At 39.8% G+C, this 23,558-nt stretch overlaps 1 protein-coding gene across 1 annotated transcript in view; it reads left to right on the top strand.

Moving 5' to 3' along the window:
- The window catches only part of DCAF5 (DDB1 and CUL4 associated factor 5), a 72,290-nt gene extending 50,939 nt beyond the window's left edge, over positions 1-21,351 (top strand). The window contains exons 7-9 of the mRNA XM_061380267.1: positions 1,603-1,669; positions 12,683-12,810; positions 19,296-21,351. Coding sequence (XP_061236251.1) covers positions 1,603-1,669; positions 12,683-12,810; positions 19,296-21,098 — 1,998 coding nt within the window. The 3' untranslated portion in view covers positions 21,099-21,351. The remainder of the gene's footprint in view (positions 1-1,602; positions 1,670-12,682; positions 12,811-19,295) is intronic.
- The last annotated feature ends 2,207 nt before the right edge of the window (positions 21,352-23,558 follow it).

The following is a 23,558-nucleotide window of genomic DNA, read 5'->3' as shown; positions in this document are numbered from 1 at the left end:
GGGAAGCACATATTCCTGGCACTGCCAGGTCAGTTTGGCAGGGGTAAATTGCCTGAGTGCTTGAACATGTTGGCTTGTAGAAATTACTTTCTGGCTGGAAAGGATGGGTCTGTGAGTGGTGCAGAACTAGTGTGCACAAGTTTTTAAAGGAGCTTTGTTTGATCAGTGCTTCTTGTCTGTTGGAAAATGAGCCAAGTGCATTCATAAGTGCTTGCTCACATCCTACATCCTTAAAAAAAAGAGAAAAAAGAATGGTTGGATTGTGATAGTAGGAAACCAGAGAAGGTATTTTAATGGTCGGTTATTACATTTTTGTGGCTGGAAACATCCAAAACTACTGCACTAATGTAATTAGTGTTGCAAACAGAATATATGCAAATTTATAGCAGTTTCCTCTGTGTTAGTGTATATTTTTTATTTGCTTTTCAGTCCTGTGTTATTCCAGGAATTGTCTCCTCACTGCTTGATGTTACTTTGCCTGATGAGTTTATGTATCCCCAGAGAACGAAAGACAGAAACCAGTTATATTTGAGCCAAACAAAAAAAAAATCTGTCTTTTATCAGAAGTTAGAAAGGAACAAACTTGCTCCATTTCTTCTTTTTTTTTTTTCTTCTCTCTTTCATCTACCCTAGTAATAAAATTATTGATTAAGCATAAGCCTTAAGTCACTTGAGGGCTAGAGATTCACACTATCTGTACCAGTATAATTGGAATTTAAATCTGCCCCTGGTTCTGTAATGTATCATTTCATCTCTAATTTGAGAAAGAAATAAATGACAGGGAATAGAATTTATTGGGGAAGAGGTATTTGGAGACAGGCACAGTGTGTTTGTGTTGTAACTGAGAAGCGTAAACTTATACCATGTCATTCTAGTGCATGTTCGTAGCATATGGAGCTACTTCAAATTGCATATTGCCTGGGCTTCTGTACAGTAGATTGCTTATCCTTCATGCACAGTTGAAAAAGGGCAGCCTTCCATCTCTGAAGAGTAACAATAACCAGGAAAAAAAAATGAATAGTATGATAAATGTGGGGTTTTTTAAACCACTTGAGACTTGCTGCCAGTGAATATTTAACTTTGGTTTTGTTCAGTGTTCAAGATTATCCTCAGTTACTGACTTCTGATGGACATAGTAGACTGATGAACCAGATGTTTGTGCTTTTGTAAATGGACATGCTAACTCTCCTAGGTATGTGTTTGATGGAGTTTTGCTTGGTAGCTCAGGAGATGATAAAAAAGGATGAAGGACATCTACATTTAAAAAAGAGCAGAGTTGAAGGCTGCAAGATAGGAGAGTTTGATTTAGACATGCTTGTATTAAAGCCAGCCAAAATCCATAGCCTTATTTAGCAAAGAAAGCATTCACTTGGTGCAGTAGGCATTAGATACATGAAATACACTTTTGAATTTTGATCCATTTGTATGAATGCAATGTTTTTGTGCTCGTATGTCACCCCCACTTAAAGGGTAAGTTGTTCAGCAAGGTGCAAACAATGATACAAATAATCTTTTTCTCATTTTTGGTTTGGAGAAACTTGATCAGCAGTATGATCCAGGTGATGCTTTGTGGTAAACTGCTTTTATTTTTGTTCCTAACAGTACATCCTTTCGGGCTCTGATGACTTCAATTTGTATATGTGGAGGATTCCTCCAGATCCAGAAGCAGGTAAGTTTTGTTGGTTTGAAATTTGGGGGAGGAGGGGCAGGTGTCTGACAAATACTGGTTTGCTTGTTTGAAAAATACCTGGTTTTAGCCTCTGAATCTAGGGTAATTCTGAGGAAAGGTGGATGGAGAGAGTTTACAAATGCCTAATCCAATCTCTGGATAACAGTGGCCGATGTCATTTGAATAGTTTATTGTACTGATTATATTTCTTGTCTCATTAATGATCATTTAAGTCTTCTAGATGAGCTGATGAAGGGAAAGAGCTGTGGCTGGAGCAGGGTGTGTCTTTCTTCCCTCTTGTATACCAGCTCTGCTGCTTCTAAGCTCATCTAAGCTAGTTTACCAACGAACTTAGGATCTGTTGCTAAGAAATTTCATCTCGTAATGAAGCTTGCAATATAAAATGGTGCTGATTTCACAGGTGAGCAACCTGTGGAACCTGCCTCTCTTCCCCTCTTTCTCTCCTCTTACACCAAACCACTCCCACTGATTTCTAATGCAAAGCAGTTATGCTATTTCACTTTCTGGGTTGAAGAGCACTATCAGCTGGTGGAAATCACCACTTTTGACTTCCAGCCCTTTCCAGTGCTGGGGCAGACATGCTAAGCAAATAGCAGTAGCTCAGCTCTGTGTGAAACTATAGGAGAGGAGTGTTAAAGAAAAGCACCAATGTGTGTGGGATGTAATAGTAGTGTTGTAGATTGCACAGTTGGTCAGTGCCTAATTTGATGTTGTTTAATATTGTGTAGGTTTTGGCAATATGACACTCTAAGCCGTACAATGTCAGCAGATCTTTTACGTTGAAACAAACTGCTGGGCTTTTTAGAAGGGTGTTGAATCTTGATTGAAAGACTTAAGACTTCAGGAAATGTACTAACAGCTCTGTTTTTAATGGCTCTGACAGTTTAAACTGTACATTTTAGACGTATTAAGTACAGTTGAGTGCTATCCTGTGGTCTCAGGTGCTTTAGCAGTAGTGAGAGCAAATTACAAGCTGTGTTAGAGGTAAAATGAAAATATTTTGTTTCATTTTCAAAGGCTGTTAATCATAGCTGTGTAATCCACAGCTGAGAGGATGACTGGCCTCTGAAAGGTTTGGTTAATGGCAGGGTTTTGAGGAAAATGCCGTTATAATTTTGGATTGCTTATTTAACCAGTATTTGATATTGCAGTCCAGAAGTCCTGAAGATGGTCGTGCTAATTACACCAGTACTTTGGCTTTTATTTTTGCATAGGCTCTACAGAGACTTCTCCCTGCTTTCCTTTTGAATTTGTATGATCCTCTTTAACAGTTGACACTGGTTTACTACTACTTATGGATTTTCCTCTTAGTCAAAACAAAGGTTACATACATTTAAATCAGTTATTTATCTTTTAAGTTTTTATTTGGGGACCGTAGGGTTGTATTTTATGCATGTCTCTGTACTTGTCCTGACTCCATTTGTAAACTGTGGATTTGAGATTTTGTGTTTATCTGGCTGTGGGGCACTTGAAAACTTCTTCCCCCGGGCAGCTGCAGATGACAAACTCTTTATCTGGGACCTTTGCACAAAGAGTGGTAGATAGAACTACCATGAAACAACATCATATGTGATCTGGTCAGCTTTCTTGTCTCTGGTTCTGGTAACTTGAGGAAGGGTGTCAGCAAACTTGCAACATCTCAGTTACGAAATGAATTACTTTTTGTCAAGTGCCTTCAGTGGTTGCTTAATGGGAGCAGAAGATCCTGTAGTAGGAACCTGTATGTCTTAGTCTCTTGTAATTTGAGCAGTTCTCTTACTGAAACATTTTAGCAAAACTTACCAAGATCTGTTTGATAAACCTGAAGATTCAGCAAGTAACTCATTGGCCATCCAAGTCTCCTGTGATAGGCTTATTGAAGCTCTTTTCTTCATTCATCTCTTGAAGGGTTGTGCCTGTTTTGGACGTGATGAAACTTACTTTCTTAAATCTCATCATGTGGCTCAGAATAGTTGTTCAGCTAGAGAGGCTGCTGTGCTTCCTTGTTGGAGAAAAAGTCTTTCTGTAGGGACGTGGAGACCTTGAAAAGCTTATGCTTCAATGGAACACTCCTTGTTCTCATGTTCTTGCTTAAAATAGGAGTGTCTTTGGGTATGTGATCCAAGGGAGTGGAATATGGTCTTTCATTTAAAATACTGTACAAACTAGAGAGAATGATGTAATATCCTGTACTGATGGTTTGCATTTGAAGTAAAAATATCTAACTGATTTTTACCTTGTGGTTGAATTCAGACATTATGTTGCTATAAATATTTAAATTACATCGGCTGTTTGTAAATAGGAAATTTTTGCAAGCCTAAACTTTTTCACAGAGCTGCATCCTTAAAAATAATTCTGAAATAGTTTGCTTAAGTACAGGTGCAGCAAGTACCTAGCTATCTAGTGGTAAATAACACAGCTGCACAAAAGGTAAGTAAAGTGGGAAGAAACATCAGCCAAACAATTGCAAACATATTTCAAGATGGAGGAATGTGATTACCTATGTTGGTATTTCACCAAGAAAATTAAAAAATCTGCTGGGTTTTGGTGGGGTTTTTTTTGTCGGGCGGGCGGTGTTTTTTTTGTTTGTTTGTTTGTTTGTTTGTTTTTAGTTTTGGTGGGGTTTTTTGTTGGTGGTTTTGGGTTTTTTTGTTTGTTTTTGTTTTTACGGTTTGGGTTTTGTTTTGGGTTTTTTTTTCCCCTAAATAATATATTAGAAGTGGCCTCCCAGTAGGTTGCCTTGAGTCACTCCTCAGTTGGAAACTCTACCTGTGTTTTGGTTCAGTCCAGTTATTAAACAGGGTTTACTTCAGGGCAGGAAGGTCTATGAAAAAGGGTATTTCCTAGATTGCTTAGGAAGCTATTCTGTTAAAGAGTTTCATTGGCTGTCTCCCTCCACAAACTTAGATTATTCTGCATAGGCCAGGATTTCCTATGCCAGAAGGATGGTTGCTCTTTTACCACCTTTTGTCTTTTCTTGAAGATGGAATAATTTGATCATTTTTTCCACTTTCTTCTCCATCCAAGTACTACTCAGTTTTCCACTGTGCTGCAGAAGTAATTGCCAGTTGTTTGGTGAATTTGTTAGCCAGTTTCCTCTTTAAAGTGTATATATATTTATACACACACACATAAAATACATATTTTCTTCAGGAGTAGAGTTTCTAGAAAAATTAATACATTAGTCTGGCAGAGGCAGTCCTGCGTTTCCACAGCTTTTACTTAACTCCAAGGCAAGAAAGAAGTGAGAAGAGGCATCAGCCCTATGTGACCTGCCCAGCAAGACTGTTAATATATAAGCACTTCAGGTAGTATTTAAACCTAACTCCTATAAGCACAGTCTCTTTAGCTGGTAAAGAATCCCTGTTCAAGACAGAACCTGACATGTCTTGTGGGGTAATAGAGGGCTTAGTAGGCCAAATGTTTGCAAAATGGAATTTACATTCCTCACCCACTACTCTGAATCATCTTTGCAACTCAGAGCTTGTCTCTTGCTTTTGAAATACTGCTCAAAGATGCTATGTGAGGGGTATGGTATTTAGTTGTGATGGTGAAGACAGTTGGGGATCCTTCAGTTTACATTAGCAGGCTGTCACCAGGCTTTGGAAAAACAGCAAAGTGCATTTCAGAGTCTCTTTGTAATTCTGGCTTTGACTGTAACTGCTAGCAAGAAAGGGCCTGTCATTGTGGTCTAGTTACTAAACTAATTGCACCAAGTTTCAGCAGAACTGATGAAATTCTTCTTCCCTTTTTTTCTCCTTATTGGTCACTGTAAATGCAGACACCTCTTTAGGCTTGAAGAATTCAGCAACGGATCTTTTAATGACATTTGAACAGGGTTATCTTACTGGAGGCAGCTTGTGGTTTAAGTTCTCAAAGTTCCAGACTGATAGGTGAAGATGAGTAATGGGTGATTAAGTGTTTCTTAATGCCTTTAGCGATTTTTGAGGTTTTTATATATGGGCAGACATGCATATATACATACCATTTAGGCTGGGGCAGGGGGAAGCCATCTGGTTGAACGCGGAGCCTTCTCTGGAAGGCTTGTATTTCTAAAAAAAATTATTTTTTCTGAGGTATGGTCTTGGGATCTAAACTGTTTTACTTTCAGGACTGTAGTTTGTCTTTTCCTTCAGGTCAGTGTTTACCAAGTGTGCTATGAACAGTTGTTTGATTATCACAGCAAGTAAGTCATGGGGCATTGTAAAAGAGGTTCTTGTATTCAGTGGAATTTAGACTGGTTTCCATGCCATGTGAATTGAAATAGCAAAATCCTGTGGAAATGTCCCTGCTAGGTGGCATCTATCGGAAAACAAGGCAGTGTTGGGTGCTTTGGAGTGCTGTAGCCACATGGAAGACACATTCAGCATCCATGAGTTTCTCTCGCTGCCATAGTGTATTTAATATCTAATTTAGCACTAGACAGCTGAAGATAACACTGAGGACTGGGAGTGGCTGGAGAAGCCTTAGTCCCCAGCAACTAGCCACCTGATTGTACCAAAGCTCTTTTCTCTTACTGAACATGTTTGCAGCTACCAGTACAAAATAAATGCACAGGCAAGCAATTTTCACACCTCCATTTAAAAAAAAATAAAAATTCTATCAGTTGTGTAATAATTTCACTTATTTATTCCCTTTATGTTCAGAAAGCATAGCTGTTGGTGGTAATTTGCGTGGTTCCAATAACATTGTAAAAATCATTGTGACCTATACAATTAAACATAGCAGAAAAGCAGTCTGTTCAGACCAGAAAAGAGGACAAAGAGGAAAGGGTGTGCCAAAGTTTATTTCTGTAGTAATTTGTCTTAGCTTTTATATTGTTGTTCAGCTCTACTGCTGATAACAGCAGTGGGAGGGTTGGTATAGATAAGTTGTAGATGGATATGGCAGATACTTAGCAGCAACAAAATAAGGGAGAAAATATACATCCAAAAATAGCTGCTGCCACTACAGCTTTCTGCATGTTCTTTTGATGTTTAAATGTGAATTTTTACTTTGGCTTTTGGAACCTCTTCAGAGGTATGAAACCACCACAGGGCTGGTTCTGGGCACAGTCTAGACAAAGTGGGTGATTGCCTGGAAAGGCAGGTTGCCTGAAGGAAGTGCTAGCCCATTGCTCCCTGTGCTTTTGCTAAAGCTCTGCAAGGCCACGCTGATCCTTTACCTTACCTGGGAGGTGGAAGGTGGGTTTGAAGGTGACAAAGGAGGCAGTCTGCAGATGAGTTGGAGCTGCTTTCTTGTGGGGAGACACTACCTTTTTGCTTTCTCATGTAATAGCAGAAGTTTCTCATGTAATAGACTGGAGTCCCCTGTTGTCACCTCCAAACTGTCTCCTTAGCATGCCAAGAAGAGAAGAAATGTTGGCCAGCCCTTGTCGTTCTTGCCCCATATATGATGCAACCAAATTCAGTTTTGCCTGTGCTGCTGAGAAGACCTGAAGTTGCCCTGACTACTGCCAGAGCTGGAGTCAGATTCCTGATGTCACTAGAAGGGATGCTGCAGGGCTCTGCCCTCAGGCAGAAGTGCTTGTGTTTAAATCTAGTTTCTCTGCATATGGGTCTCTGAGGAGCAAGGCATCTGTATTTTACAAAACAAGTGTGTGAGTGACCAGAAAGAGACTTTTCAAGGAATCTAAACATAATCTGCTGCACTGAAAGCAGAGGTCCTATGTGCTATGTGTATTTGCTTGCATTGTGCTGTGCATTTGCTTTCCAAAATATGGTACCTCTCTTCCGTTAGTGCATCATGACCTCATAAGATTCAAATGCAGGGCAATTGTCTACGGTCTAAATATGCCCTGGATTATTATTAATGAAAACCAAATTCATTTTAAATGAGCTTTCTACTGTAGTGCCAAGTACTACACTGGAATGGTATGCCATAGCACACTGGCAGCTGGTTCTTCTCAGGAGTTTTCAGCACTCTGAGTAGTTCACAAGGCTTGTGTGAAGTTATGCTTTAGTCAGTTGAGCGTCTTTCTACCTTATATGAACAACCAGTGAGGCTTCTTCTTTTTCAGCATCCTAGTTAGAAAGGACTTCTTAATGAGGTCATTTAATTCCTCTGTTACAGAGCCAGTAGAGGATTGTTCCTTATCCCAGCAGGTTCTCCAGTGCTTTGACAGTTTTTTAAATTTTTGGAATAACGCTGCTTCCATTAGTTTGGAGGCTGTTCTACATTCTCACAGCCCCTCTAGGGCTCTTTTCCTAATAATAAATCACCTCCCTTTTTACCTTATCCTTCAAATAATTCATTCTTCTGGGTTTTTATAAACACTACTACATGTTGTGGAGCTTGCGCATGGAAGTCAGACTGCTGTCTAAGTATCTGACTTTCCTTCATTATGATTTATTAGTGTTTTTTAAAATGTATTGGTATGTACCATCCAGAATGTTCTCAGGATGTGAAATGTCAAGTCATTTGCATAAATATTTACAAAACCATTTAATTAACCAGGGTTTCATTAGCATAATATTTAAAACATAAAGTAATAAAGCCAACTGAGAAGTAATCACTTTGGCAACTTAGTGGACATCTACTTTTGCTTCAAAGCATTGTATTATTTCTTACTTCTGTCTGTGTTGGAGCCTGTAGATAGGCCTTGTGTTGCCATTATATTCCTGTCAAACACATGTAGGGGAAGTCTGTTTAAAAACGTGTGCTTCAGATTTAGGCTTTTATAAGTTATTTCTTCCATCTCGTTAGATATTGGACTACAATTTTATTTAAAGAATTTTTTGAGACTTTGTATTACCCTCTTTGGAGCACTGATTTGCAGGGTGTAGAGGAAGAAATATTTTCTTTACATGTCACTTTGTGTATCAAATAAAAGCAGACCAAAAAAGCTCTGATCAGGACAGCTAGAACACTAAACCACTACTCAGAACTGTCTCAAAGCATAGCAATTTTTGGAATGCATTGCAAAACCAGCTAGTATATCTCCATTCCTTTGCTCCAGTAGTTGGAGGTTAGACAGACAGAAACCTTCTAAAATCATCATAATCAGCCTCTGAAAACTTTAAGACTTTTTAAAAAAATATGTATGTTACTAATAACATATATGTAAGCTAATGGCTTCTGTATAAACACTGCTTATACACATGGTAGCTGTGTTAAGAATATAAAAGCTGCCAATTAAAACACTTGTAGGACCTGTGCATGCCACTAAATTCAAGGCAGACAAACAACACTCTTCTCCCCATTCCTTAAGTAAACCCTCACAAACCTCAACAGCAAAATTTGAGTGCTGTTGGGATAGCAGAGGTCAATTCTGCTGAAACAATGCAAATACAAATACCAGTTTAAGTGAAGTCAGCAAAAAGAAATAGAAATTATTGCATGCAGAAAAAGGAAGATGGCTTCAGGAATTTGAGCAGTTTATGGCCAACCTTCATTTAATGTACAGATGCACTCCTTTTTTTTTGCCAGCAGATGTGAGGGAACTTAACTCACATTGTGAGATGGATAGAAGCTCTATGGCTGCAACTAAGTCTCTGCTGAGAGACCAGGGGGATTCCAGACAAGTCTGGACACAGGCATATGTCTGCCACGCAGATACTCATGTAATACAATGCCAACTTTGCTGGGCTACTATAAAATGAAGGGACCGCTGTCAGGATAAGGATGTAGAAGGGTCTCTGTTAAGCACATACCTAGAGACATTGCTTAAGATTACAGGAGTTAGTAGACAAAAATTGAATTAGGCAAGGGATTGTCCAAAAATGAGGTTCTGGAGCAGTCTGTTGTATTTGACACAAAGATTATTAGAGTATTGCTGGAGTCAATGCTCTTTGGCTTAAATGATTAAAACCTCCCATACTACTAGAAAAAAATGACTGCTAAGATTTGTAACTTCAGTAATCTTTTTCTATGGGACTTTTCTGTAACTGGGCAGTTAGATGTTTTAAGGGGCTTTGTAGGGAGGTTCAGCTTCACTCTAAGAAGAGTGAAGCTTGTTCTACTGCCGCACTCCCTCTGATTTTATTGTTAACAGCTTAAAAGGAATTTAGGGAACTTCAATATTAAAGCAGAAAGTTTTGGAGTTCCTCTGTAGAATCAGAACATTTAAGGTTGGAAGGGACCTTAAAGATCATTAAGTCCATCACCCCTGCCAAGGGCAGGGACACCTTCCACTAGACCAGGTTGCTCAAAGGGCCATCCAGCCTGGCCTTGAGAACTGTCAGGGATGAGACATCAACAGCTTCTCTGGGCAACCCGTTCCAGTGTCTCACCACTCTTCCTTATATCCAGTATAAATCTGATATTTCAGCTTAAAACTGTTGATCCCTTCTCCTCTCCCTACAGGCCTTAGTAAAAGTCTCTCTGTGTATTTCTTATAATTTTCCTCTTATTTCTTATAATTTTCCTCTCTATTAAAAAGCTGTAATAAGGTCTTCCCAGAGCCCTGTCTTCTCCAGGCTGAACAACCCCAAATCTCTCAGCCTTTCCTTGTAGGAGAGGTGTTCCAGCCCTCTGATCATTTTTTTTGTGGCCCTCCTCTGGACCCTCTCCAATGGGTCCATGTCTTTCCTATCTTGGGGACTCCAGAGCTGAATGCAGTACTGCAGGTGGGGTCTCACCAGAGCAGAGTAGGTGGGCAGAATCACCTCCCTTGATTTGCTGGCCAGGCTAGTTTGGATACAGGCCAGGATTTGATTGGCTTTCTGGGCTTCAGACTCTGGCTAAATTTGACTACAGCCTACGGACAGCTGCATTCTAGACATGGCATGCTGTGTACATTTTATCCAGTGCTCTTAGTGTATCGATAAATGCTTAAAGTTTAATGCCAGAAGACAGTTCTGGTATTAAATAACTGTTTTCATTGTTTTACTAGGCAAATAACCATGGGTTATTACTGTGCCAACAGTACCACAAGAAGTCAAGGACTGACTTGGAAGTGCAGCCCAAGATATTGGTGCCCTAAATTTGTATTTTGTTTTCCTTAAAATTGTTTTTTTTTTGCTCAGTGTCTAATTTCTGTCTCTTTTGTGTCTTTGTATATAGGGCATATTTCTTGTTTTGTACTGACAGCTAAAGTCCATGGATAGCTAAAACTTGGTTTAGGCATAACTTACAGACTTGGAAACATTCTCTAAGCAAATTGTCTTGTCATTCCTGAAGCCCTCTTTCCTGGAGCATTTGTCTGGTAGGTCAAGATAAATGTGTTGAGAACCGGCCTTGATGTAACTGTCTACCACTGACTTGGTAGATGCGGTCAGACTGACAGCTGTGATTTGGCTGGAAGGAATGCTGTGGGAGTAAGGCAGCTTGCCATCAGCCATAAATGTGATCATGTATGTCTAGCAGGGTGAGCAGAATGAAAGGACGTAAAGAGTTTCATAAAATGGAAGAGAAATCAAAAGAGCCCAATTGATATTTAATGATGTTGCTTTCCAGTCAGTTACTTCTCAGTCTCAGCTACTTCTTGGTCAGGTTTGCTTACACTGATGAAATCTTGTTCCAGTGGTGAAACATGCCTCTGAACCTTTACAGAAAATACAAGTCTACCCAACTAAGAGAGCCATTCCAGGTAGCTCAGACACAGTGCAACTTTGATGCACATATTTAGAAGTTAACTGGGGTGATAGTCTTCAAGTTTCCTTAATTTTAAATGAGACTTCATTCTGTATACAAAGTCTTTAAAGTGGCCATGTGTTTTGGTCTTCGGAGTTAATCGCCATCTCTTTTCCCTTCTTCAGGCATGTTATCTTTCTGTCCCAAAGTGCCATGAGAATGCAGTTTGGTCTGCAAAAATTGATTTGTGCAAACAGAACACTTTCCAGAAGCAGTAAGAATATCTGAGGCGTTTTAGGAGCTTCTCATTTCTAAATCTCTATCGTGGCTTGTACACCACATTGCACTTCAGTCTGGTCTTCACAGTGTACCTATAATGAGTGGAAGGGATAGAGTGCTTTTTTTTTTTTTTTTAAAGAGGTGAGGGGCTGAACACATGCTCACTACTTGCATAGAGAACATAAAGTTTGCTTGTTTAGTGTTAAGACAGCTGTAAATAGCACAGAAGCTAATGAAATTATTTTACCTTTTTGTAAGGTGTGCTTTTGACCTTTGAAGTTGTAAATAGAAAGATTGTTTTGCTCTGAAGTGGTTTTCAGTTTTTACTTCCCCTCTTTTAAAAGTTTTGTGTTCTTCCACCAAAGATGGTAATTGTAACTTCTTGAGTGACACTTGTTCATTCAGGTGCACAGGTGTGCTTTCTAGTGGTTTTAATAGTGAATCTATGCTTATAAAAAATTACTGTGGGAGTTTCTTGCTTTGGTAAGACCTGGTGAGAGTCAGTGACCAAGCAGAAGAGTTGTCTGGCTTGTTTTGGGTTTTACCATTAACACAAAAGCATTCCACTTCAGCTAATTCCCTGCCTTGTGAATGATATAACCCTCTGGTCAGATGTTGCTTCATGTCCCTCTCTAAGCTTGATTCACAGAAATCAGAATAATTGTAGATCCTAGTATAGGGAATGCTATGCTAAGCAGATGTAGTGTAGTGACTTCTGTTAGTAGCCTTGAAGATTGCCTACTTTAGATACCTACCTGCCAGACCAGAGTCAACTGTGACAGTAATGAATTGCTGACTAAAAAATGAAACAAAACCCCAAACAAACTAAAAAAGAGTATAGCTATTTAAAAAAGTCAAGCTCTTTATTTGTCTCTGCTTCAAATTTACAAACCGAGTACTGTCATGCCTTAGGCACTGCGGTTTCACTGGTGATTTCATTAAGGATGTATGTTATTCACATACTTGTCATATTAGGTCAAAACCCTTCATTGTTTGTTTAGATGAATCAAAGCTAGCCTCCAAGCCCTAATTTGCAGGAAGGATGCTTTTCATAGAGGCATTGCTCATAAAATTGGAATTTTGCAGCCAGCACAGTCCTTAAAGCATTGCAAAATAAAGCTGGAGTGCGTTGTCAAATATAATATGGCTTTAAATGATTGTGAATGAAAGCAATATGAAGATTTAATTATTCGTTCCAATGTGTGCTTGTTTTTCCCCTAGGTGGCATCGGCAGGGTCGTCAATGGTGCTTTTATGGTATTGAAAGGTCATCGGTCAATTGTAAACCAAGTCCGGTTTAATCCTCACACTTACATGATCTGTTCTTCTGGCGTTGAAAAGATTATAAAGGTAAGATAAATTATGAGAAAATGTGTTCCTTTAGTATTTCAGGAAGAAATGCTTGGTTTGCTCATCATTGTTCTTTTCCACATCCATCCTGTTTTCTCATCTTATCCTTTTGTCAAGTCTCACTTGCTGGCTAAACAGATGCAAATTTTTAATTGAGCATTTCAACATCAAACTCCACTTCAATTTAAAAAGTTTTATAGATAAGGGATACCATTAGAATTTCCTGGATTTGTACTTTGAAAAAGGAACTATTTTTGTAATGTTTCATTCTGTACATATCTGAAGTATCATGTGAACAGTCCTTCTCAGGAGAGTTTGGTCACAGCTGTAACGTGATCTCCTAAAACTTCTGGTACTTTTGAGCTGAAATTTAATAAGAATCACTCCAAAGATTATTGTTGTGCCTTAGCCTAGCCTGACCTAGCTGAATTTAGCCTAATACTGCCTCAGGAGCCCTTCTAAAATTTTTTACACACTTCTGCATTGAATCAATTCAACATGCTTTTCTGTGGCTTCCAGAGGAAACAGGACTCTCAATACCTTCCACAATGTCTCATTTGTGAATCCTTTAACAATGTACCGTATTTTTAGGAAGTGTGTGCTTTCCTATGTGGAATGTAAAGAGATAACAAACATGGTTAGGTTCTTAAACTTTCTTTCCTTAAAGAAAGACAGCCAATATTGTGGAAGCAAGGCAAAAATTTTGTTATTTCTCCTCACAAAGGTTGAGGGTGGGGAGGCAGAGGATTATACTACTCTAATGTGCTTTGTATTCTGCTGCCATAGGAATTTTGCTATAATTTATGTCTATCAATAAGTTGAAAGAAACCAGAGCCATTTAATTTTTAAGTAGGATAATGAGAACTGATGCTGCGTCTATTTGTTGGATGACTTCATAAAAATCTTACCTGCATGTGGCTATAAATAAGGTCATTTGAGTATTAGTAAAAGCTTCAGTTAGCTACAAGTTGACTGAGTTAACTGGTTCTGCACAGAACTTTTCATTAGTCTACAACTTATGGTCCAGCATTTGCCTAAAACCCTTGGACCATGGCCCAGTGATGTGCTCAATCACCTGCATTACAGCTGCTATCAGCATTTGAGTTCTGACTGTAGTTCAGCTTTCCTTCTGTCGTCCACTGGTCCTTTAGTTTACTTTTCTTCTTCTTTTTCATCTGTGTCCCTCTTGACAGGTTTGAACGAAAGTGCTCTGAGCAGTGTTAGCAGCTCACTGATTTTTCAATTTCTAAGCAGTCAAACTGACACTGTTTAACAACAGTTTTGCCATAGGCTATTTTTTTTGCTTTGGGAACTTGATTCACTCAGCCTGAATTCTCCCTTTTGGATTTTAGATCTGCTGACCCTTCACCCTAAGAATCCTTCCTGCATGAGTGTGCTTAGACTGTTGGATTAGCATTGGTATAAACATCCCCTGTGTTGCTTTTGTGTACTTCTGCTAGGATTTTGGTGGGGTTTTTTTGCCTAGTGATTAAAAGGTTAGTTCGATTAAGGCTTCAGTCACAGGTTGTGTAACTCTTTCAAAAACACCTCTGCTTGAGTGCTTCCTTAGAAGAGAATTCCTGTTGTGTCGCAGTATATGCAATGGAAGTTGTGTAGCTGCTTTGAAGGAACTGAATTCCCCAAACATTGCAAGCTAGAAATAAATTAAGGGAAAGGTGTTTAATGTATTACATTTGTTAGCAAGCCAGAACTTCCTACCCTTTTGTTTTGTTTGTCATTTTGCCTCACCTTTTAATGCACCTTCTTTGGGGTTCAGGTTGTTTTAAGGCTCATACTTTGTCTGATCTTCATGACTTTGCTCTTTAAAGGTATTGTCCGAGTGAGCAGTGGTTTGTGAGTGACCATACAATAGTGGTTTCTTCTTCATTGCAGCTACTCCTACAGATAAGCTGGGGGCTAGTAGCTGCCACTAGCAGAAGGGCAAAACAGGAAACACAACATCAGCCATTCTTATGGGCTGTTTAAAGCATTAAAACCAGCTGGGAACACAAGTCATTCCCTTGCATGGCTGTCTTTCTTTCCCCCATACTAATGCTTGATGTGCTTGCTTGGAGAAGTTGAGATGACAAGAGGAAGAGGCATAAATAAAAAATATACTTAGGTTCTTTTATGATTTCCTATTTTTGTTGGGTTTTGTTTGTTTTTGATCAGTTCCTTAAGCAGTGGCCTTCCTTTTACTATCCTTCAAGTGTCTCCAAAAAATCGTTCTGGAATTAAATCACCGAAGATAACTTCACTGTGGCTGGTTGGTATATTCCATTCCTTCAATCATAGAAACTCTGTGATGAATTAAAAATGTGGATGCTAGTAGCTGTTTGTCTGAGCCTTAAATTTTTAGAGTAGCTGGCCTAAATTTAGTACTTCCAGAAGTGAAGAGCTGGTAGCACCAGCATCAAGGCATGATACAGACAAGCCATTCAGTATTTCCACGTGCTTCTGCCAACACACTTGCTATTTTAATGCTGATTGCAAATGAGATACAAATTCATCTTAGGCCTAGCCGTGCTGAAATGAATGGTGTTCACAAAAATGATTTTGACCTTTGTGGTTGTGATTTTTTTTGCTTTAGTTTTATTTTGTTGTAGAGAACCTGCAGGGATATAATTCAGTAACTCTGTGGTTTAGGGTTTGATTTCTGCTAGGACTAAGAATACAGTGGGTAAGATGAGGGTGTGTATGTGAATATGCAAGTGCGGAGGTTTCAGAAACCTAAAGTAAGGCTCAACAAGCTCATTAATAAAGGATACTAGAAGCCAGTGTGTGCTGGACACATCAACCCAGATGAATTGCTCATTGCCCTGCATTTCAGAAACCTGAACTTCAGCAAAATAGAAAAGCGCAGCTGTGAACTAAAATTATCATTTGCCGTAAGCATTCACCATGAGGGCTAAAGCTATGTAAAACAGAAAAATAGCACTTTCCCCTCAGTTAACTGTGCGAGATATTGGGATGCGCTGGCAGAAAAACTAATTGCAGAAGAAATAAATGAGGCATTCCCCCTGATGTGTGGGACTTAGAGGAGGACCATGGAGAATTATGGAGTTAAGGGGAAAGTTACGGAAAAGATAAAATAGAGAAAAGTGCATAAGGATTTTCAGAAAGAAATAGTGATTTTAATTGGAAATGGAATACTGTGTATCTAAGCACCACTGTTGAAGGTCCCATTTGTTTAAAAACCATCATTGTGTCAAAGACAGCAAAGTCTATTTGCCAGTGTTGCTATGGTAACAGATTAATGTCATTGTGGCTAGCTGCCTCTTCTGAATCAGATCATCTAATATAGCTGGGTTTAATTATTCTCACGCTACAGGCATAACTACTTTTTTGTTTTAAATTCTGGGGGGTTGCTACCATGGAATACAAGCAATTCAAAGACACTCTCTGAAGCATCTCTGCTGAAGCAGAGAACCAGTTTTGTATTCCTCTGTTTCTGTTCCTACTTTTATATCCATACTGGAGGCATCAGTGAGTGATACCCAGCTCCTTAATCCTCTGACAGGGAAAGAACTTCTTAATAGGTTGTTGCTTCAGTGGGATGATTTGCCAACTTACTTTCTCCGCTTTGCTTGCATTCTTTCCCAACATAGTGTCAGTCAGAGGATGAGAAAAAGGCCAAGTTATTCTATTTACAAAGAAGCTCCTTTCAGATGCCACAGAGTGTGCTGGACCAGTTGCTGCCAGTTTAAAGGCAAGGACAGATTTTAAGTCTGATTTCTTTCTGGCAGGCCCTTGTACTCCTTCATAGCAAAATGTCTAAGAAGTAGGAATATCAGTCTCCAGAGACATCTGATACTGTACAAACTGATTCATCCTGAATTCCCTTGACTTCTCTTTATTATTGACTCCTTCTCTGTGAACAAATCTGTCTTGGAAGGGAGAAGCCTCACTATGGACTCTTTGTAGCTATCTTTAAAATATAAAACATTGCTGTATTTTCTCTTACGCTTGCAGAGGACAAAGATCTGATAGACTAGTAAGCATGTGGAGTTTGTGCATACTTTACGTACCTTTTTAGACGACTTTTCATTGAAAAACAGGCCTTTCTCAGAGGGACTTCAGAGCAGACTACCTCTCCTCCATTTATATTGGTTCATACAGAATCTAAGAGTTTTTTAATTCTCTTGCTTAAAATGAAAGCAGTTTTAAAACCTAATGAATCGACCTGATACTCCTAAGACTCTTTGAGAAAGGGGCATGCCAGCCTGCTTGTCCAGGCATGCAAGTATTGAGCATTTACAGAAAAGTATAGGCTGTTTAAATGCAGAAAGATTTGATCCACTTGTTGACCTGCTCAGTAGTGGAACAAAGAGGAGAAAAGAGCTGACATTTTGAGGGGGTACTGAACATTTGCTAGTAAAATTGTCAAGAAGGCTGCAGTGCAGAATAGTCTGTTGGGCAAATAGAGTTCTTATTTTTTCACTTAAAAACATACATTCCCAGATCAACAATCTCTCTCATGCATCCACTGAGAGAGGACTCTTTCCTACATTGTCTTTAGGAAGTGGAGCATGGGAAGTCATTAGAGGATGAGAAGAGATTCTTTCTGTTCTCTTGAATAATTCAAAAAGGTTAAGTATGGTTGATGAAACTATACATAGTGGCCTTAGGTTGGGTTTTGTTATTTTTATCTAAACTTGGTGCTTGTTCCTTGAGCTATGTGTCTAGTGAGTGCAGTACTTAAACCAAGCAACAGAGACTGTCTGGTTTCAAGTATTAGATTAATGAACTGTACTAGAAGAGAATTTGCATAAGTATTGCAGATGAAAATAGCAATAAAGTACAAATAGCCAATATGCCTTGACATTGAAGCATGCTCCTAGGAACAGGCTAATGTACTGTAATGCAATGTAAAATACCTTTGCCTTTGCCCTGAAAGGCAGCTTGATGGTTGCCATACAGATAAAAGGTATATCTTCAGCCCACTTTAATTTTGGAGTAGTGTCTCTTTTATCTACATAGCCAGATCATACACAGAAGCTCTGTTAACTGTAAATTACAGAGGATGCAAAATAAAGGCATTCAAGTTTGGGAGAATTCCAGAGTAAAGGTTACCTGTACATCTTAAATTTGGCTGTACTGAACACGTAGCTGCAAGACAATTTATTACATTTTACTTCTGATATTAAAGGTGTAAGATCTTATTGTACACTGTTGAAAATGTCTGTGAATACAGAATTACTGGCATTCTCTTGGGTTCTTTTTATAGTGCTTGTCATGGTAGTATCAGATTATGCTGCATGTGTTAACTATGCATCTGTGAAATGAGTGCTGATTATGCCGTTTACACAGGCAAAACACTTTTTGTTAGTGGTTTTGTCTGCTTGGAACAAAATTTGACTAATTTATGTTGGGAAAAGAGGTAGATGTTTTTGCCGAAGTCTATCCAAAAAGGTCAACCTGGTATAGACAGCTGGCAGAGAGATTTTTTCCCTGAGCTTGTTAGTGTGGTAAAACCAAAGCATGATTGCAATCAAGATACTTTATATGCAGAACACTAGGGAATTATGGTGGATAAGCTGCATATTAGCTCTGCTTACATTAGGTGCTGTGTATCACATTAACCACCAAATAAAGAATAATATGATAGTGGTTGTCCAGTGAATGCCTTAATCTTATTACCCCCAAACTGAGAAGGGTAAGTAGATCCAACTGTTACATTTGCTATGGATTACCAGTTTCTTTGTGGTATTGGTGTATTTTCTTTGGGCTGTTTTTATTTCCTTTTCCCTTCCACACCATTAAAAAGAAGGGAAGGCTAGATGGACAGAGCAGTCAAGGCTGTTGCTATTGGTGAAATTGTTACACTTTGTGATGTTACTAACCTCTCTCTGCTTCAAAAGTAGCTTTCAGTAAAGCTCTTCTCCTTCACCTAAAATTGCTGCTGTATCTTGAGAGCAAGTTGGGTGCTTTCTTTCCTTTACAACTGTTCCCTACATGGATTACTGCAGCGCTGCTTTTCACCTCCATACATTCAGCTCCCTTTGGGCTGATCAGGTGTGACTGATAATGAAGCTGGATGAAATGCTACTCTACATCACTGGCACAAGCAACTCCAGTTTCCTGGGAAACAAGTGCCTTCATTAGTGCCAAGACTGTATTGTAGGCAACAAACTATTCTTACTGCTAGTGAGTAAGCATGTCCTATTATATAAAAATAGAGCCCTGCAATTTTAGAGAAATTGCTACACAATGAGATATTGCTGGATAATCTGCCATGTGAGAGCTTTTAAATTCTGCATGTGTGAAGTAGATTCAGGAAAAACACATTTGTAAAAGGGGAATAAAAAACCCCACATCTCTGGGAGTCTTTTAAGTGTTGGTCTGAGGTGTAAAAAATAATAATAAAACAAAATAATCTGCAACTTGCAATTGTTTTGGGTATTTGTGCTACTGTTCTGTTTCAAGTGCTTATAATAGTTTATGAACTCAACATCATATGATTTTTCTTCTTCTTTCTGTTACAGATCTGGAGCCCTTACAAGCAGCCTGATTGCACAGGGGATCTGGATGGTAGAATTGAGGATGATTCACGTTGCCTCTACACTCACGAAGAGTACATCAGTCTTGTGTTGAACAGTGGTAGTGGTCTGTCCCATGATTATGCCAACCAGTCAGTCCAGGAAGATCCACGGATGATGGCCTTTTTTGACTCCCTGGTGCGCCGGGAGATTGAGGGCTGGAGTTCTGACTCAGACAGCGACCTCAGTGAGAGCACAATCCTGCAGCTCCATGCAGGAGTAAGTGAACGCTCTGCTTACAGTGAGTCGGAGTCCTCCGCCTCTTTGCATCACTCCCCACCACATGTGGCTGAAGAGTCTGATGAAACTGCCTATAACTTAAGGGCCTTAAGATCAACTGCGTCCCCCTCAGCCAGAGAAGATGTGACTTCCCGTCAGCAGAGGCTCTCTGCACTAAGAAAGTATCAGGATAAACGTCTCCTGGCCCTTTCCAATGAGTCTGACTCTGATGACAACACCTGTGAGGCAGAACTAGATACAGACCTTTTCCCACGGCCACGGTCCCCAAGTCCTGAGGAGAATGAATCCAGCAGTTCCAGTAGCAGCAGCAGTACAGAAGAGGAAGAGGAACTGAATGAACGACGCACATCTATGAGACAACGGAATGCACTGAGGCACCGACAGAAGGTGCAGAAGGAGGAAAGGACTAGCACTAACACAGAGAGTATGACTCCCTGTGTAGGTGAGGACATCTATGATTACCCCCAGATCAAAGTAGATGATCTTTCTTCTTCTCCAGCTTCTTCACCAGAAAGGAGTTCAGCCAACAAAGAAGTTCTCAAAGACAGGACATCACCTTGTTCAGACAGTGAGTCAGTGGAGAGAAAAATTTATAAAGCTTACAAATGGCTTCATTACTCTTACATATCATATTCAGCTAATAAAGATGGTGAATCCTCCAGAGGAGATGGAGAGAATGATGAAGGGAAACCAGGAACTAGTGGAAGTCACAGTGCAGCACACTTGCTAAATAAGGAAGATGCTAGGAACTTGAGTTCAGTAGTTCCTCAGGGTTCCCCAGCTATTTCTACTGGAAGCCACAACAGAGAAACTTTAAAAGAATGTGGCTTAATAGAAAACTCTAGTAATGGTCAAGCTCATGAATGTGACAATCAGCGATGGATGGAGGGTCAAGCAAACACATCTGAAGACACAAGCAGTGGAGGTATAGAGCATACTTTTGAGACTAAAAAGCTCAATGGAAAAGCTAACTGTAAAGGGCTAAAGAGTTGTACTGAAGAAATTCAGACTGCAGGACTTGTGGAACAGAAAAATAGTCAGAACTGTCAACCAGCATCAAGCCATCACTCACTGGTCCCTCCATTCTCTGCTGTTGCCATCTGTAGTATGTCGGGTCACTGCCCCAGAAACCAGACTGATGACCATGAGGAGAGAAGCCTCGACACCTCCTGTGTTAACCACAGTAATGGCCACTTGCATCTTCACCCTTCGTGCTACAGCAATGGACAGAGTTTCGGAGAGCAGGAGGCTGTGACGCAAGGACTGCAGGTGCACTCAAATGCTGATAATGGCAACCTTGTACAAGTGGGTGGGACCTTGCTTAAAGACTGCTGCCTGTCTGAAATGGACTCCAACAGCTACAGTGTGAGCACAAGAGAGGATACTGCTGACTTGCATCCTACAGGCAGTGAGAGCACTGAATCTCTTGGAGGACTGAAAAGACACAGAGCGGAGTTAGAAGATGCAGATTCAGAAAGTTCATCCTTAGAAAAGAAGTTAAAAACATGATAAATGCAAATGTTGTCGTAGTGTGCACTCTCAAAAAAAAAAAAAAGGAAAAAGAAAGTATTAAAGGCACATAGAGCTTGGGTCTGAAACATTGCGTTTGATTCTCCATTCCATTCTTCAGTGGGTCTGTTTTAGATTGCCAGTGGTTCATGCTGTATAAAATTCCAACTTACTCCTTAATGAGACTGAGTCTAGTGTACCCATACAAGGTTCTGTTTAAAGTAAATCCTTATTAAGATGGTTGACTGACTTATTCTTGTGTGAACATGTGTCGTTTGTTCAGCCAGCCAACCAGGATGACTGCTTTAAGGTTTAATTGTTCTTCTAAGAAGGAATTTTTCCTTAAGTACTGACACTTGCTTCACATTTCAGGCTCAAGAGTGATTGAATTAAATCACACTGGTGGTAGCTTGGGGTGTGTTTCTCATTGAGGAAACTTTTCTGGGCCCTTTATTCTGCTTCAGAAACTAAAGAAATGCAGCCATTAGGGAGGATGTTCTCAGAACTGACTGGTATCTTTAGAGATGATACTTTGTGAAATGCTTGCTTCTGATACAGCTTGGTGACATTATTTCTATGCCAACAGAAAAGCTGTAGGAGATAAGCCTCTTTCCAAAAATCACCTTTAGACTGTTCCCATGGTGACTTTCAATTTTGTAGGTTTCTTGGTTTTTTAAGGAAAAGACCTGAATAACACGGTGCCATCATGATACTAAAATGTGATTGTTTGATGAGAGGAAGGTATTGTGCTGTAGGCCTCACTTTAACCATGGGCTATTAAAAATCAGGCATTGAAACATGCCTTTCTGTGAACTTAATACATCATCATTATTATTATCAGGAATATGGCTCCGAGTGTTGGGATCTTGAGTGTGCCTTCCCCTTCTTCTCTGTGCTTACTTTGGGGAGGCAGTAGGCCAAATTGAAAATAGCGGAATGATGGATAATGTAACTGATGCATGTTAACAGCAACACTTGGTAAAGGCTGAAAATTGCTTTTTTAGCAGTTTTCTTAACCCAAAGCTCAAAAGCCTGGCATTGGAGACCAGGATTGCTTTTACACCACTCTGCTGCAAATACTTAAAACTGCAGATAGGTAGGTAGATGGATTCGATAGAGTTGTGTGTGTAAGGGAGAGCTTCAGAGAAACATCCTCATGTCTGAGGACACCGGGACTCTCAAGTCTGGCAGTTGGAACCTGAGTAAGAGTGTAACTCTGGCTGCCAGCCAGGCATACTGTTCAGGTGGACAGAGTCCTTTCTGGCCTGGGACCTGTTTTTAATGGAGTATCTAGTGAGCCCTCAGTTCTGATATGCTGAAAGTGGTGGAATTGCACTTGCTTCCCTAGCAACAAGGTAAGAGGAATCTGTGTGAAGGGAAAAGAAACCACCTATAAAAGATACAAAACCTGTGTGTGCCTTGCAGTGCTGACAAGAGGCTTCTTTTGACCCTAGTGACTGTCACAGGCTTTCAAGCCCAGTGCTGAGGAAGGGCTAGATTGTTTTAAGGAACAGGAGATTCTTGCTTTCTATATGACTCTAGCAGTACACTGCTGTACAGCATTGGTCTCAGAATAATAATTTCATGTGCACATCTACCTGGTACCTGGGAAGGAAGATGCTCTGTTAAGACATGATTAAAGTAAAGGAGGGCTTCAAAAGGGATGCTGAGAGGGAAAGGCATGGGAAGGGGAATGAAGAACATAAGTTCAAAAATTTCCTTACAGCTGCTGTGTGCCATAGGCTCTTTGCTCATGCCTGGTCAGCCTTGCTATGTGAGAACTTGGAGTAAGCACATGACGGAGCATTTAAGAAGCAAGTAAGATGGCTTAAAGGGAAAGGGATGTTTTCAAACACAGGTGAAAGTGGCAGTAACAACAAGCTGATACATTGTTACCTTATGGAGAAAATTGTCCTGTACTGATTTTATTTTAGATCACTGCAATCAAGATCACTATGGAAGTGTTCTCCTTGGTTGTATAAACACCTTATTGTAAATGCTCATTTAGCCAAAATCTTGAGGTTGGCAAGTCAAAATCTTTTTATTATCATTATTTTTTGTTAAAGTTCTTTACATTGTGAAATATTCCTAGCTGTCACTTCTGCCCTGCTCTGAAGAAGGCCCAGACTGCCGGTGAATGGCCATCTCCACTCTCCTGTGACACAGTCATCTTTTCTCAGTTTTTCCTCAAGTGCCTTGTGGTCTCACTTTCTGGTTCTTCTGTTTATTTTCAAAAGCAGAATAAAAGCTCCCAGGTTTGGTGTTAATACTCCTCTACAGGCTCTGGGCATAAAGGTTTGCTGTGGTTTTCCCAGTGACAGCCTCCCATGCTGCCTGCATGCTTGTTACATCAAGCAGGAGGAGGAAGGTGGGTTGTGATCTTAACCTTTCGTTCACAGGAAATTTTAGGGCACACAAGAACTGTAGCTTCCAAATCAGTGGGTTCACCTTCTCACATAA

This window comes from Neopsephotus bourkii, unplaced genomic scaffold (assembly GCF_033783945.1).
Source record: "Neopsephotus bourkii isolate Nb327-2 ecotype Australia unplaced genomic scaffold, CSIRO-AGI_Nbou_v1 NB_1792, whole genome shotgun sequence".
NCBI lineage: Eukaryota > Metazoa > Chordata > Aves > Psittaciformes > Psittacidae > Neopsephotus > Neopsephotus bourkii.
This window is presented reverse-complemented; position numbering and strand designations above follow the sequence as displayed.